This window comes from Salmo salar, unplaced genomic scaffold (assembly GCF_905237065.1).
Source record: "Salmo salar unplaced genomic scaffold, Ssal_v3.1, whole genome shotgun sequence".
NCBI lineage: Eukaryota > Metazoa > Chordata > Actinopteri > Salmoniformes > Salmonidae > Salmo > Salmo salar.
The window spans coordinates 178774-193376 of NW_025547335.1; the positions used below are offsets into that span (position 1 = coordinate 178774).

Below are 14603 nucleotides of genomic sequence, written 5' to 3' on the forward strand. Positions count from 1 at the left end.
CCTCCACCATGGGGCCCCATACCATAACCCCACCTCCACCATGGGGCCCATACCCTAACCCCACCTCCACCATGGGGCCCAATACCATAACCCCACCTCCACCATGGGGCCCATACCATAACCCCACCTCCACCATGGGGCCCATACCATAACCCCACCTCCACCATGGGGCCCAATACCATAACCCCACCTCCACCATGGGGCCCAATACCATAACCCCACCTCCACCATGGGGCCCATACCATAACCCCACCTCCACCATGGGGCCCATACCATAACCCCACCTCCACCATGGGGCCCATACCATAACCCCACCTCCACCATGGGGCCCAATACCATAACCCCACCTCCACCATGGGGCCCAATACCATAACCCCACCTCCACCATGGGGCCCAATACCATAACCCCACCTCCACCATGGGGCCCAATACCATAACCCCACCTCCACCATGGGGCCCAATACCATAACCCCACCTCCACCATGGGGCCCAATACCATAACCCCACCTCCACCATGGGGCCCCATACCATAACCCCACCTCCACCATGGGGCCCATACCATAACCCCACCTCCACCATGGGGCCCATACCATAACCCCACCTCCACCATGGGGCCCATACCATAACCCCACCTCCACCATGGGGCCCCATACCATAACCCCACCTCCACCATGGGGCCCATACCGTAACCCCACCTCCACCATGGGGCCCAATACCATAACCCCACCTCCACCATGGGGCCCATACCATAACCCCACCTCCACCATGGGGCCCATACCATAACCCCACCTCCACCATGGGGCCCAATACCATAACCCCACCTCCACCATGGGGCCCAATACCATAACCCCACCTCCACCATGGGGCCCCATACCATAACCCCACCTCCACCATGGGGCCCATACCATAACCCCACCTCCACCATGGGGCCCAATACCATAACCCCACCTCCACCATGGGGCCCATACCATAACCCCACCACCACCATGGGGCCCATACCATAACCCCACCTCCACCATGGGGCCCATACCATAACCCCACCTCCACCATGGGGCCCATACCATAACCCCACCTCCACCATGGGGCCCATACCATATCCCCACCTCCACCATGGGGCCCATACCATAACCCCACCTCCACCATGGGGCCCATACCATAACCCCACCTCCACCATGGGGCCCATACCATAACCCCACCTCCACCATGGGGCCCAATACCATAACCCCACCTCCACCATGGGGCCCAATACCATAACCCCACCTCCACCATGGGGCCCCATACCATAACCCCACCTCCACCATGGGCCCCATACCATAACCCCACCTCCACCATGGGGCCCAATACCATAACCCCACCTCCACCATGGGCCCCATACCATAACCCCACCTCCACCATGGGGCCCATACCATAACCCCACCTCCACCATGGGGCCCAATACCATAACCCCACCTCCACCATGGGGCCCAATACCATAACCCCACCTCCACCATGGGGCCCATACCATAACCCCACCTCCACCATGGGGCCCTCTGTTCACAACGTTGACATCAGCAAACTGCTCGCCCACACGACTCCATACACGCTGTCTGCCATCTGCCCTGCAGTTGAAACCGGGATTCATCCGTGAAGAGCACACTTCTCCAGCGTGCCAGTGGCCATCGAAGGTGAGCATTTTCCCCACTGAAGTCAGTTACGACGTCGAACTGCAGTCAGGTCAAGACCCTGGTGAGGACGACGAGCAACGCAGATGAGCTTCCCTGAGACGGTTTCTGACAGTTGGTGCAGAATTTCTTCAGTTGTGCAAAACCCACAGCTTCATCAGCTGTCTGGGTGGCTGGTTTCAGACGAGCCCGCAGGATGTGGAGGTCCTGGGCTGGCGTGGTTACACGCGGTCTGCGGTTTTGAGGCCGATTTCTCTAAAACGACGGAGGCGACTCGATGGTAGAGCAATTAACATGAAATTATCTGGCAACAGCTCTGGTGGACATTCCTGCAGTCGGCACGACAATTGCTCCCTCAAAACTTGAGATATCTGTGGCATTGTGCTGTGAGGCAAAACTGTACATTTTAGAGTGGCCTTTTATTGTCCCCCAGCACAAGGTGCACCTGTGTAATGATCATGCTGTTTAATCAGCTTCTTGATATTCCACGCCTGTCAAGTGGATGGATGATCAAAGGAGAAATGCTCACTAACAGGGATTGTAAACAATTATTTTGCACAAAACTTGAGAGAAATCTGCATACAGAAAATGTGTTTTTGCTTTGTCACTATGGGGTATTGTGATGTCACTATGGGGTATTGTGATGTCATTATGGGGTATTGTGATGTCATTATGGGCCATTGTGATGTCATTATGGGGTATTGTGTGTAGATTGCTGAGGTAAAAATAATTTAATCAATTTTAGAATAAGGCTGGAACGTAATAAAATATGGAAAAAGGGAAGGGGTCTGAATACTTTCTGACTGTGCTGCACAGTAATCTGATCTATTGAACATGTCAGCTAACCATATACAATATAGCCATCTGGTCTATTGAACATGTCAGCTAACCATATACGACATAGCCATCTGGTACCTGACTGCACAGTCGATGATGTGGTACGTAAACCGCCTAAGCAGTTTGGTGAGAGGGGGAGGAGAGGCTGGGTGAGAGGGGGTGAGGAGAGGCTGGGTGAGGAGAGGCTGGGTGAGAGGGGGTGAGGAGAGGCTGGGTGAGGGGGGGTGAGGAGAGGCTGGGTGAGGAGAGGCTGGGTGAGAGGGGGTGAGGAGAGGCTGGGTGAGGGGGGGGCTGGGTGAGAGGGGGTGAGGAGAGGTTGGGTGAGGAGAGGCTGGGTGAGGAGAGGCTGGGTGAGGAGAGGCTGGGTGAGAGGGGGTGAGGAGAGGCTGGGTGAGAGGGGGTGAGGAGAGGCTGGGTGAGGAGAGGCTGGGTGAGAGGGGGTGAGGAGAGGCTGGGTGAGGGGGGGCTGGGTGAGAGGGGGTGAGGAGAGGCTGGGTGAGGGGGGGCTGAGGAGAGGCTGGGTCAGGGGTGAGGAGAGGCTGGGTGAGGGGGTGAGGAGAGGCTGGGTGAGAGGGGAGAGGAGAGGCTGGGTGAGTGGGGGTGAGGAGAGGCTGGGTGGGGGGGAGAGGCTGAGTGAGAGGGGGTGAGGAGAGGCTGGGCAGCTAGAAGACAGTTGGAGCCGCTGGGAGACCATCACACTACAGTAACATAACCAAGGTCTGTCATCAACATGTCAATAACAACAGATTTATATCAGGATGATCTGTCAGGGGGGTGATAGAGGGAGGAGGGTAGTGGGGTGTACAGGGTTAATAACCTCTGGGGGGGTACAGGGTTAATAACCTCTGGGGGGTACAGGGTTAATAACCTCTGGGGGGGTACAGGGTTAATAACCTCTGGGGTGGGTAAAGGGTTAATAACCTCTGGGGGGGTACAGGGTTAATAACCTCTGGGGGGTACAGGGTTAATAACCTCTGGGGGGGTACAGGGTTAATAACCTCTGGGGGGGTACAGGGTTAATAACCTCTGGGGGGGGGTACAGGGTTAATAACCTCTGGGGGGGTACAAGGTTAATAACCTCTGGGGGGGGGGTACAGGGTTAATAACCTCTGGGGGGTACAGGGTTAATAACCTCTGGGGGGGTGTACAGGGTTAATAACCTCTGGGGGTACAGGGTTATTAACCTCTAGGGGGGTACAGGGTTAATAACCTCTGGGGGGGTACAGGGTTAATAACCTCTGGGGGGTACATGGTTAATAACCTCTGGGGGGTACATGGTTAATAACCTCTGGGGGGTACAGGGTTAATAACCTCTGGGGGGGTACAGGGTTAATAACCTCTGGGGGGGTACAGGGTTAATAACCTCTGGGGGGTACAGGGTTAATAACCTCTGGGGTGGGTATAGGGTTAATAACCTCTGGGGGGTGTACAGGGTTAATAACCTCTGGGGGGCACAGGGTTAATAACCTCGAGGGGTACAGTGTTAATAACCTCTGGGGTGTACAGGGTTAATAACCTTTAGGGGGGGTACAGGGTTATTAACCTCTAGGGGGGGTACAGGGTTAATAACCTCTGGGGGGGTACAGGGTTAATAACCTCTGGGGGGTACAGGGTTAATAACCTCTGGGGGGGTACAGGGTTAATAACCTCTGGGGGGTACAGGGTTAATAACCTCTGGGGGGTACAGGGTTAATAACCTCTGGGGGGTACAGGGTTAATAACCTCTGGGGGGGTGTGGAGGGTTAATAACCTCTGGGGGGGGTGTGGAGGGTTAATAACCTCTGGAGGGGTACAGGGTTAATAACCTCTGGGGGGGTTAACAGGGTTAATAACCTCTGGGGGGTTGGGGTACAGGGTTAATAACCTCTGGGGGGTACTGGGTTAATAACCTCTGGGGGGGTGTACAGGGATAATAACCTCGGGGTGGTACAGGGTTAATAACCTCTGGGGGGTGTACAGGGTTAATAACCTCTGGGGGTACAGGGTTAATAACCTCTGGGGGGGTGTACAGAGGTTAATAACCTCTGGGGGGCACAGGGTTAATAACCTCTGGGGGGTACAGGGTTAATAACCTCTAGGGGGGGTACAGGGTTAATAACCTTTAGGGGGGGTACAGGGTTAATAACCTCTAGGGGGGGTACAGGGTTAATAACCTCTGGGGGGGTACAGGGTTAATAACCTCTGGGGGGGTGTACAGGGTTAATAACCTCTGGGGGGGGTTGGGGTACAGGGTTAATAACCTCTGGGGGGTACTGGGTTAATAACCTCTGGGGGGTACAGGGTTAATAACCTCTGGGGGGGTGTACAGGGTTAATAACCTCGGGGTGGTACAGGGTTAATAACCTCTGGGGGGGTACAGGGTTAATAACCTTTAGGGGGGGTACAGGGTTAATAACCTTTAGGGGGGGTACAGGGTTAATAACCTCTAGGGGGGGGTACAGGGTTAATAACCTCTGGGGGTACAGGGTTAATAACCTCTGGGGGGTGTACAGGGTTAATAACCCCTGGGGGGTGTACAGGGTTAATAACCCCTGGGGGTGTACAGGGTTAATAACCTCTGGGGGGTGTACAGGGTTAATAACCTCTGGGGGGGGTGTACAGGGTTAATAACCTCTGGGGGGGGTGTACAGGGTTAATAACCTCTGGGGGTGTACAGGGTTAATAACCTCTGGGGGGGTGTACAGGGTTAATAACCTCTGGGGGGGTGTACAGGGTTAATAACCTCTGGGGGGTGTACAGGGTTAATAACCTCTGGGGGCACAGGGTTAATAACCTCTGGGGTGTACAGGGTTAATAACCTCTAGGGGGGGTACAGGGTTAATAACCTCTGGGGAGGTGTAAAGGGTTAATAACCTCGGGGTGGTTCAGGGTTAATAACCTCTGGGGGGCTGGGTACAGGGTTAATAACCTCTGGGGGGGTGTACAGGGTTAATAACCTCTGGGGGGCACAGGGTTAATAACCTCTGGGGGGTACAGGGTTAATAACCTCTGGGGGGGGGGTACAGGGTTAATAACCTCTGGGGGGGGTACAGGGTTAATAACCTCTGGGGGTGGGTACAGGGTTAATAACCTCTGGGGGGTACAGGGTTAATAACCTCTGGGGGGTACAGGGTTAATAACCTCTGGGGGGTACAGGGTTAATAACCTCTGGGGGGTACAGGGTTAATAACCTCTGGGGGGTACAGGGTTAATAACCTCTGGGGGGGTGTACAGGGTTAATAACCCCTGGGGGGGTGTACAGGGTTAATAACCTCTGGGGGGGGTGTACAGGGTTAATAACCTCTGGGGGTGTTTACAGGGTTAATAACCTCTGGGGGGGTGTACAGGGTTAATAACCTCTGGGGGGGTACAGGGTTAATAACCTCTGGGGGGAGTACAGGGTTAATAATCTCTGGGGGGTGTACAGGGTTAATAACCTCTGGGGGGGTGAACAGGGTTAATAACCTCTGGGGCGGTGTACAGGGTTAATAACCCCTGGGGGGTGTACAGGGTTAATAACCTCTGGGGGGTACAGGGTTAATAACCTCTGGGGGTACAGGGTTAATAATCTCTGGGGGGTACAGGGTTAATAACCTCTGGGGGGTACAGGGTTAATAACCTCTGGGGGGGTACAGGGTTAATAACCTCTGGGGGGTACAGGGTTAATAACCTCTGGGGGGTGTACAGGGTTAATAACCTCTGGGGGGTACAGGGTTAATAACCTCTGGGGGGTACAGGGTTAATAACCTCTGGGGGGTACAGGGTTAATAACCTCTGCGGGGTACAGGGTTAATAACCTCTGGGGGGGTACAGGGTTAATAACCTCTGGGGGGGTACAGGGTTAATAACCTCTGGGGGGTACAGGGTTAATAACCTCTGGGGGGGGTACAGGGTTAATAACCTCTGGGGGGGTGTACAGGGTTAATAACCTCTGGGGGTACAGGGTTAATAACCTCTGGGGGGTGTACAGGGTTAATAACCTCGGGGTGGTACAGGGTTAATAACCTCTGGGGGGGTGTACAGGGTTAATAACCTCTGGGGGGGTGGGCACAGGGTTAATAACCTCTGGGGGGTACAGGGTTAATAACCTCTGGGGGTACAGGGTTAATAACCTCTGGGGGTACAGGGTTAATAACCTCTGGGGGGGTACAGGGTTAATAACCTCTGGGGGGGTACAGGGTTAATAACCTCTGGGGGGTTAACAGGGTTAATAACCTCTGGGGGGTTGGGGTACCTGGTTAATAACCTCTGGGGGTGTACAGGGTTAATAACCTCCGGGGGTACAGGGTTAATAACCTCCGGGGGTACAGGGTTAATAACCTCCGGGGGGTACAGGGTGGGTTAATAACCTCTGGGGGGTACAGGGTTAATAACCTCTGGGGGGTACTGGGTTAATAACCTCTGGGGGGTACAGGGTTAATAACCTCTGGGGGGTACAGGGTTAATAACCTCTGGGGGGGTACAGGGTTAATAACCTCTGGGGGGGGGTGTACAGGGTTAATAACCTCTGGGGGGGTACAGGGTTAATAACCTCTGGGGGGTACAGGGTTAATAACCTCTGGGGGTACAGGGTTAATAACCTCTGGGGGGGGTACAGGGTTAATAACCTCTGGGGGGGTACAGGGTTAATAAGGTCTGGGGTAGGTACAGGGTTAATAACCTCTGGGGGGTACAGGGTTAATAACCTCTGGGGGGGTTACAGGGTTAATAACCTCTGGGGGGGGTGTACAGGGTTAATAACCTCTGGGGGGTACAGGGTTAATAACCTCTGGGGGGGGGGTGTACAGGGTTAATAACCTCTGGGGGTACAGGGTTAATAACCTCTGGGGGGGTACAGGGTTAATAACCTCTGGGGGGTACAGGGTTAATAACCTCTGGGGGTACAGGGTTAATAACCTCTGGGGGGGTACAGGGTTAATAAGGTCTGGGGTAGGTACAGGGTTAATAACCTCTGGGGGGTACAGGGTTAATAACCTCTGGGGGGGTTACAGGGTTAATAACCTCTGGGGGGGTTAACAGGGTTAATAACCTCTGGGGGGGGTACAGGGTTAATAAGGTCTGGGGGTGTACAGGGTTAATAACCTCTGGGGGGTACAGGGTTAATAACCTCTGGGGGGGTGTACAGGGTTAATAACCTCTGGGGGGTGTACAGGGTTAATAACCTCTGGGGGGTACAGGGTTAATAACCTCTGGGGGGCACAGGGTTAATAACCTCTGGGGGGGTGTACAGGGTTAATAACCTCTGGGGGGTACAGGGTTAATAACCTCTGGGGGGGTACAGGGTTAATAACCTCTGGGGGGGGTACAGGGTTAATAAGGTCTGGGGGGGTACAGGGTTAATAACCTCTGGGGGGGGTACAGGGTTAATAAGGTCTGGGGGGGTACAGGGTTAATAACCTCTGGGGGGGTGTACAGGGTTAATAACCTCTGGGGGGTACAGGGTTAATAACCTCTGGGGGGTACAGGGTTAATAACCTCTGGGGGGTGTACAGGGTTAATAACCTCTGGGGGGGTTAACAGGGTTAATAACCTCTGGGGGGTACAGGGTTAATAAGGTCTGGGGGGCACAGGGTTAATAACCTCTGGGGGGGGTACAGGGTTAATAACCTCTGGGGGGTGTACAGGGTTAATAACCTCTGGGGGGTACAGGGTTAATAACCTCTGGGGGGTGTACAGGGTTAATAACCTCTGGGGGGGTACAGGGTTAATAACCTCTGGGGGGGTACAGGGTTAATAACCTCTGGGGGGGTGTACAGGGTTAATAACCTCTGGGGGTGTACAGGGTTAATAACCTCTGGGTGGGGTACAGGGTTAATAACCTCTGGGGGGTTACAGGGTTAATAACCTCTGGGGGGGGTACAGGGTTAATAACCTCTGGGGGGGTACAGGGTTAATAACCTCTGGGGGGTACAGGGTTAATAAGGTCTGGGGTAGGTACAGGGTTAATAACCTCTGGGGGGTACAGGGTTAATAACCTCTGGGGGGGTTACAGGGTTAATAACCTCTGGGGGGTGTACAGGGTTAATAACCTCTGGGGGGTACAGGGTTAATAACCTCTGGGGGGGCACAGGGTTAATAACCTCTGGGGGGGTGTACAGGGTTAATAACCTCTGGGGGGTACAGGGTTAATAACCTCTGGGGGGGTACAGGGTTAATAACCTCTGGGGGGGGTACAGGGTTAATAAGGTCTGGGGGGTACAGGGTTAATAACCTCTGGGGGGGTACAGGGTTAATAAGGTCTGGGGGGTACAGGGTTAATAACCTCTGGGGGGGTTAACAGGGTTAATAACCTCTGGGGGGTACAGGGTTAATAACCTCTGGGGGTACAGGGTTAATAACCTCTGGGGGGGTGTACAGGGTTAATAACCTCTGGAGGGGTACAGGGTTAATAACCTCTGGGGGGGTACAGGGTTAATAACCTCTGGGGGGTGTACAGGGTTAATAACCTCTGGGGGGTGTACAGGGTTAATAACCTCTGAGGGGGTACAGGGTTAATAAGGTCTGGGGGGCACAGGGTTAATAACCTCTGGGGGGGGTACAGGGTTAATAACCTCTGGGGGGTGTACAGGGTTAATAACCTCTGGGGGGGTACAGGGTTAATAACCTCTGGGGGGGTGTACAGGGTTAATAACCTCTGGGGGGGTACAGGGTTAATAACCTCTGGGGGGGTACAGGGTTAATAACCTCTGGGGGGGTGTACAGGGTTAATAACCTCTGGGGGTGTACAGGGTTAATAACCTCTGGGTGGGGTACAGGGTTAATAACCTCTGGGGGGGTTACAGGGTTAATAACCTCTGGGGGGGGTACAGGGTTAATAACCTCTGGGGGGGTACAGGGTTAATAACCTCTGGGGGGGGGGTACAGGGTTAATAAGGTCTGATTTAACGTTCACACACACAACAAGCAGGTCTGATCTCATTCACGTTTTATTCATTAATGCTCTGGGTGAAAACTTAAAACAGACAGACAGAAAAGCCCAAATATCAACAACAACAACAACAACAACAACAACAACATTGTTTTAAAAAGACAATAAAGGCCAGGATTTAAAAAGGCAACGTTACCCCGTTAGCACAGATCACATTAGCTTTAAAAATGTCAAGCACGCTAGAAGATAAATCCCCCGGCCCAAAGTTTAAAAAAAAAACATTCTCGACTACACAACGGTCCAAAAGTAGTGTACTACGTTGAGGATACAGTGTCCCTTAGAGATGAACCCGTAGCTTCTGGACACAGTCAATATGAAGTAGTAGGGTTTTAAAAGTCACAAATAGCACCTTGTTCTCTATATAGTGTGCTACTTTTGGACCGGAGCCGCTCTGGTAGTGCACTAAATAGGGCAGGAAGGGGGATTCAAACTGATTCCATGCAGGGCCCTAGTGTTCGACCTTTCAATTAAAAGACCGTGGCAACCAGGTGAAAAGGGGGGGGAGTTCAGTTACTAATTAGTGACCTTTTTAATTAAAATCAGGAAGGAAAAAAGACTGCAGACACTCGACCCCTCCGTGTAATGAGTTTAATTAAAACTATAGGGGATATGTTGTTATTTAGGGGCCGTGACTACGGCCCGGTCCAGCTCCAGTCTGCTGGTTGATTTGTTAGATCATGAGGTATGTTGTTTTGTAAGGGGAGGGGATGGGAGGGAGGGGATGGGAGGAGGGGATGGGAGGGAGGGGATGGGGGAGGGGATGGGAGGGAGGGGATGGGAGGGAGGGGATGGGGGGGAGGGGATGGGGGGGAGGGGATGGGAGGAGGGGATGGGGGGAGGGGATGGGAGGAGGGGATGGGAGGAGGGGATGGGAGGGAGGGGATGGGAGGGAGGGGATGGGGGGAGGGGATGGGAGGAGGGGATGGGGGGAGGGGATGGGAGGAGGGGATGGGGGGAGGGGATGGGAGGAGGGGATGGGAGGGAGGGGATGGGAGGAGGGGATGGGAGGGAGGGGATGGGAGGAGGGGATGGGAGGGAGGGGATGGGAGGGAGGGGATGGGGGGAGGGGATGGGAGTAGGGGATGGGAGGAGGGGATGGGGGGAGGGGATGGGGAGGAGGGGATGGGGGGAGGGGATGGGAGGAGGGGATGTGGGGGGAGGGGATGGGGGGAGGGGATGGGGAGGAGGGGATGGGGGAGGGGATGGGGGGGAGGGGATGGGAGGGAGGGGATGGGGGGGAGGGGATGGGGAGGAGGGGATGGGGGGGAGGGGATGGGGGGAGGGGATGGGGGGAGGGGATGGGGGGAGGGGATGGGGAGGAGGGGATGGGGGAGGGGATGGGAGGAGGGGATGGGGGGAGGGGATGGGGGGAGGGGATGGGGAGGAGGGGATGGGGGGGAGGGGATGGGGGGAGGGGATGGGGGGGAGGGGATGGGGAGGGGATGGGAGGAGGGGATGGGGGGAGGGGATGGGGGGGAGGGGATGGGGAGGAGGGGATGGGGGGAGGGGATGGGAGGAGGGGATGGGGGAGGGGATGGGAGGAGGGGATGGGGAGGAGGGGATGGGGGGGGAGGGGATGGGGGGGGAGGGGATGGGGGGGGAATCATGGCGCTGCTGCTTCTATAATGCAACAGACACACATTAACCTTCATACAAAATGGCTGCCGTGGCAAAGCATACTAAAAACCTAATTCAGTTCTTCCACCTTAACCACACCGAAGTGTCCCTCCGTCATGGATCTAACGTGGACTCGCGTTAGTAACATGGTGGCTACTCCCTCCCTTCCAAGCTGATGTTTACACTTATAATGTTTATAAATCCATGACAGGAAGTGCACACACATCAGGGAAGAGAGAATCAGACCCAAAGGGCACCCTATTCCCTATATAGTGCACTACTTTATACCAGAGCCCTATGGTACCCTATTCCCTATATAGTGCACTACTTTAGACCAGAGCCCTATGGCACCCTATTCCCTATACAGTGCACTACTTTTGACCTGAACATTATATGGCCCTGGTCTAAAATAGTGCCCTATATATATATATATATAGGGAATAGGGTGCCATTGGAGATGAAGACTCAAGAGTTGAAGTCTGAATGTGTACTCTCCCAATGGGCAATCCAGGCTCATTACAACAGAACTTGACGGGTTGGTAGTTGTATCAGACAATACAGAAGAAGAAAGTTAAAAGTTTGTGTCAAAGTTTAAAACAAACATTCTGTACAAATCTATCCACAGTTTGGTTTTTTGTGTTTTTAAAGCAGTGGGACGGAGGAGGGGGGAGGGGGGAGGAGGGGGGAGGACACGGGACTGAATAGTTTAAAAATAGTGCAACGTCAAGCTTCTTTCTTGGTTAAAACTTTTTATCCTTCTGCTACATAATACCCGAGGGACAGTCTTGAAGGCACCATGGTTGTTTACACGCCGGTCACCGTTGGAGACGGAGGGAGGAGCGTCCCCAATACGGTTACAACACGGTCACCGTGGAGACGGGACGGAGGGGGGGGGACAGTCAGGTTCCTGCAGAGATGAGGGGAGAGTAGAATGTTTGCGATTAAAAACAATGGATTTGTACCTGTACAACATACGGAGCCAGATTTAAGGGTATTTCTATACTAAAATCGGCTACGTGACTGTCAGAATGTACAGGAAACAACAGGAAGTTAAAGTCATTACCCAGTATAAAGTCACGCCACCGCGGCCCGGTCAGGCCCCTCCCACGCGATTTTCTCATGACTTTCGTTGGCGGCGGGGTCGGTGATTGGCTCGTGGCTTTCGTTGGAGGCGGGGTCGGTGATTGGCTCGTGACTTTCGTTGGCGGCGGGGTCGGTGATTGGCTCGTGGCTTTCGTTGGCGGCGGGGTCGGTGATTGGCTCGTGGCTTTCGTTGGCGGCGGCGGGGTCGGTGATTGGCTCGTGGCTTTCCCTGAATTTTTCTGTTTGCCTCTCCTGTTCCCGGCTCGGACCCGGTTGTGCTCCTGAACCATCGCCTCCTGCGGCGAACCGCTAGACTCCTTCCAGGGAACTCTCCTCTTCCTTCTCTCAGTTTTCACAGCTTTGTCGTACTCGTCCCTCCTCTCCTCCTGTCTGGTCTCGTCGGGGCAGTATGTGTCGTCTAGATTGACGGTGCAGACGTCCCACTCGTCCTCAACGGTGGACTCTGTGTCGGGGGAGTTGATCTTCTTGAGAAACACGCAACACTCCTTCAGAGTCTCTGGACTCCAGGCTTTAGAGCTGAGACGCTGCTGTTTGGTGAGGCCTGTCAGCTGGTCGGGGCTGCAGGGCTGACTGGTGTCCGAGGAGGCAGGTAGACAGTGGTGATGTGGAGAAGAGGTGAGCTCCTCCCTGGGCTGAGCAGAAGGGCAGACCTGGTCAGGTGAATTGCCTACCTCCACCAGGCTTCTCCTCCAGATCGCCTGGTTGTACCTCAGCCTGTTGGGCCGCTTGGCTCTGAGGGTCCAGGTGAGGAACTTTTCTCTGACTCTGAGCAGAGTGGTTCTGTACGTCCCGAGGGCCCTGATCTTCCTCCATGGAGCTCTGAGACGCAGCCCGCCTGACGCGGCCTCGCAGTGAACAGACGCCGCCTGGCATTCAGCTCTTTTCCACGTCGGAGCCGTTCCTGGGCTAGACGGAGCTGGGCGGGGCTCTTCGGCACAGCTTTGGCAAACTTCTTGATGTGTTTGCGTAGTCGCATGGTCTGCGGGCTGGGAAAGACGCTCCCCCTGCTGGCGGTCCGGGGGTAGTGAAGGAGCTCATAGGGGTTTCGGGAGCTGGTCTTCTTCACAATGCCCAGAGACTGAGTCTCAGTGGTCTGCATGAACCAGGATGCCAGCCTCTCCACGCTGCAGCGCTGGTCAAACAGCAGCCGCACCGCCGACCCAACCTCTGGCTTCCACGAGGACAAAGAGTCATCGTCGAGTTTCTGCTTGGCGGACGTGATCGTCCCCGTCCTGGTGGTGTGGGTGGTAGTGGCTGCGGAAGTGACCCAGCTGTGGGATATGAGGCGGATCCTGCGAGCCAGCTCTTGGTTCAGGCTGTCCTGGTCGGAGGAGACGGGCCACCACCTCACCGCCTCGCTGGAGCTGGCCGGGAAAATGGAGTCTACCGAAACCCCCGCCACCTGGCTCAGGTCCTCACACAACAGCCCTCCTTTTCCCTCGCTCTTCCTCTCCTCCTTCCCAGACAGCAGCTCCTCCTGCCCTGGGGTGTCCTCTCCTCCCTCCTCCTTCCTCCTGCGATGGCTGCCTTTGCTGCTGGCCCTGTTGATCAGTAGCTGTCTGGATCGGCGCAGCAGGGCGGTACTGTGGCTCAGGGACCTAGAGGTGGAGGTGGCTACAGAGTGAAGCAGGTACACTGAAGGCTTCCTCACCCTCACAGAGTGACGCACCGCCAACAGAGGAGGAGTCTGGGTCTGTCGCTCCCTCTCTCCATCCTTGGACTCTGTCGTTCTCTCGGTCTGCATCCGAGTGTCGTCGTCACTAGATGGTGTGCTGCTGATTTTCCTGGGCTCTTTGGAAGGCTGGGGTTCAGGAAGGAGGGCTTTCCACTGACAGAGCTTCTCCGGAGATTTCCTGGCTGCGTCCCGGTTCATGTGGATCTTGCGTTTCCCGGCGACCTGGTGGTGACGGTAACGGAGATTCCGGAGATCTTGACCTTGGCGGGTCTCCCTGGACGACGCATGGCCGCGGTACACTGCAGCTTCTGGCACTTGATAATGTTGCTGCTGTTGCTGGCGTGGGGAGCGAACCTCTTCTCCTTCACCGGTCTGACAAAGTTCAGATCCATCAGCTGCTCTGTAGCCTGGAGACAAGCAGCCTCCTCCGACACGGTCCTCTTGGTCCTGTGGGAGCGTCCGTACACCACGGTGATCTTCAGGTTCCTGTTGGCTGGGTCTCTCTCCTCGTTGCCCACCTCCCCGGTACTGCAGCCTAAGGGAACTCCACCGGACCGGTCCTGACCCCCCTGCCTGGAGCCACAGCTCGGCTCTACACCCCTTTGCTTGGGCGGGCGGCCGATCGGCCTCTTGGCCCTCTTCTCCAGCTGGGGGCCCAGCTTCTTGGGACGTCCCGGACGTCTCTTCGTGGGGGTGGTTTCACGAAAAGGAGGCGGGCCATCTCCGTTCTGGGATCCGGGGGAACGTTTTGGCGGGCTACCCCCCTCTCCTCTCGTCGTTCCACACAGCTTTGGTGATGACG

General features: G+C 55.1%; 1 protein-coding gene across 1 annotated transcript; it reads right to left on the minus strand.

Moving 5' to 3' along the window:
- Positions 1–10950: 10950 nt before the first annotated feature.
- On the minus strand, positions 10951–13999 carry LOC106598677 (mediator of DNA damage checkpoint protein 1). The gene is made up of 3 exons (XM_045711190.1): positions 13198–13999; positions 12086–13159; positions 10951–11929 (listed from the first exon to the last, which is right to left on the minus strand). Exons 1-3 carry the CDS (start codon positions 13997–13999, stop codon positions 11922–11924), a joined length of 1884 nt encoding a protein of 627 aa, XP_045567146.1. The 3' UTR covers positions 10951–11921.
- Positions 14000–14603: the final 604 nt, after the last annotated feature.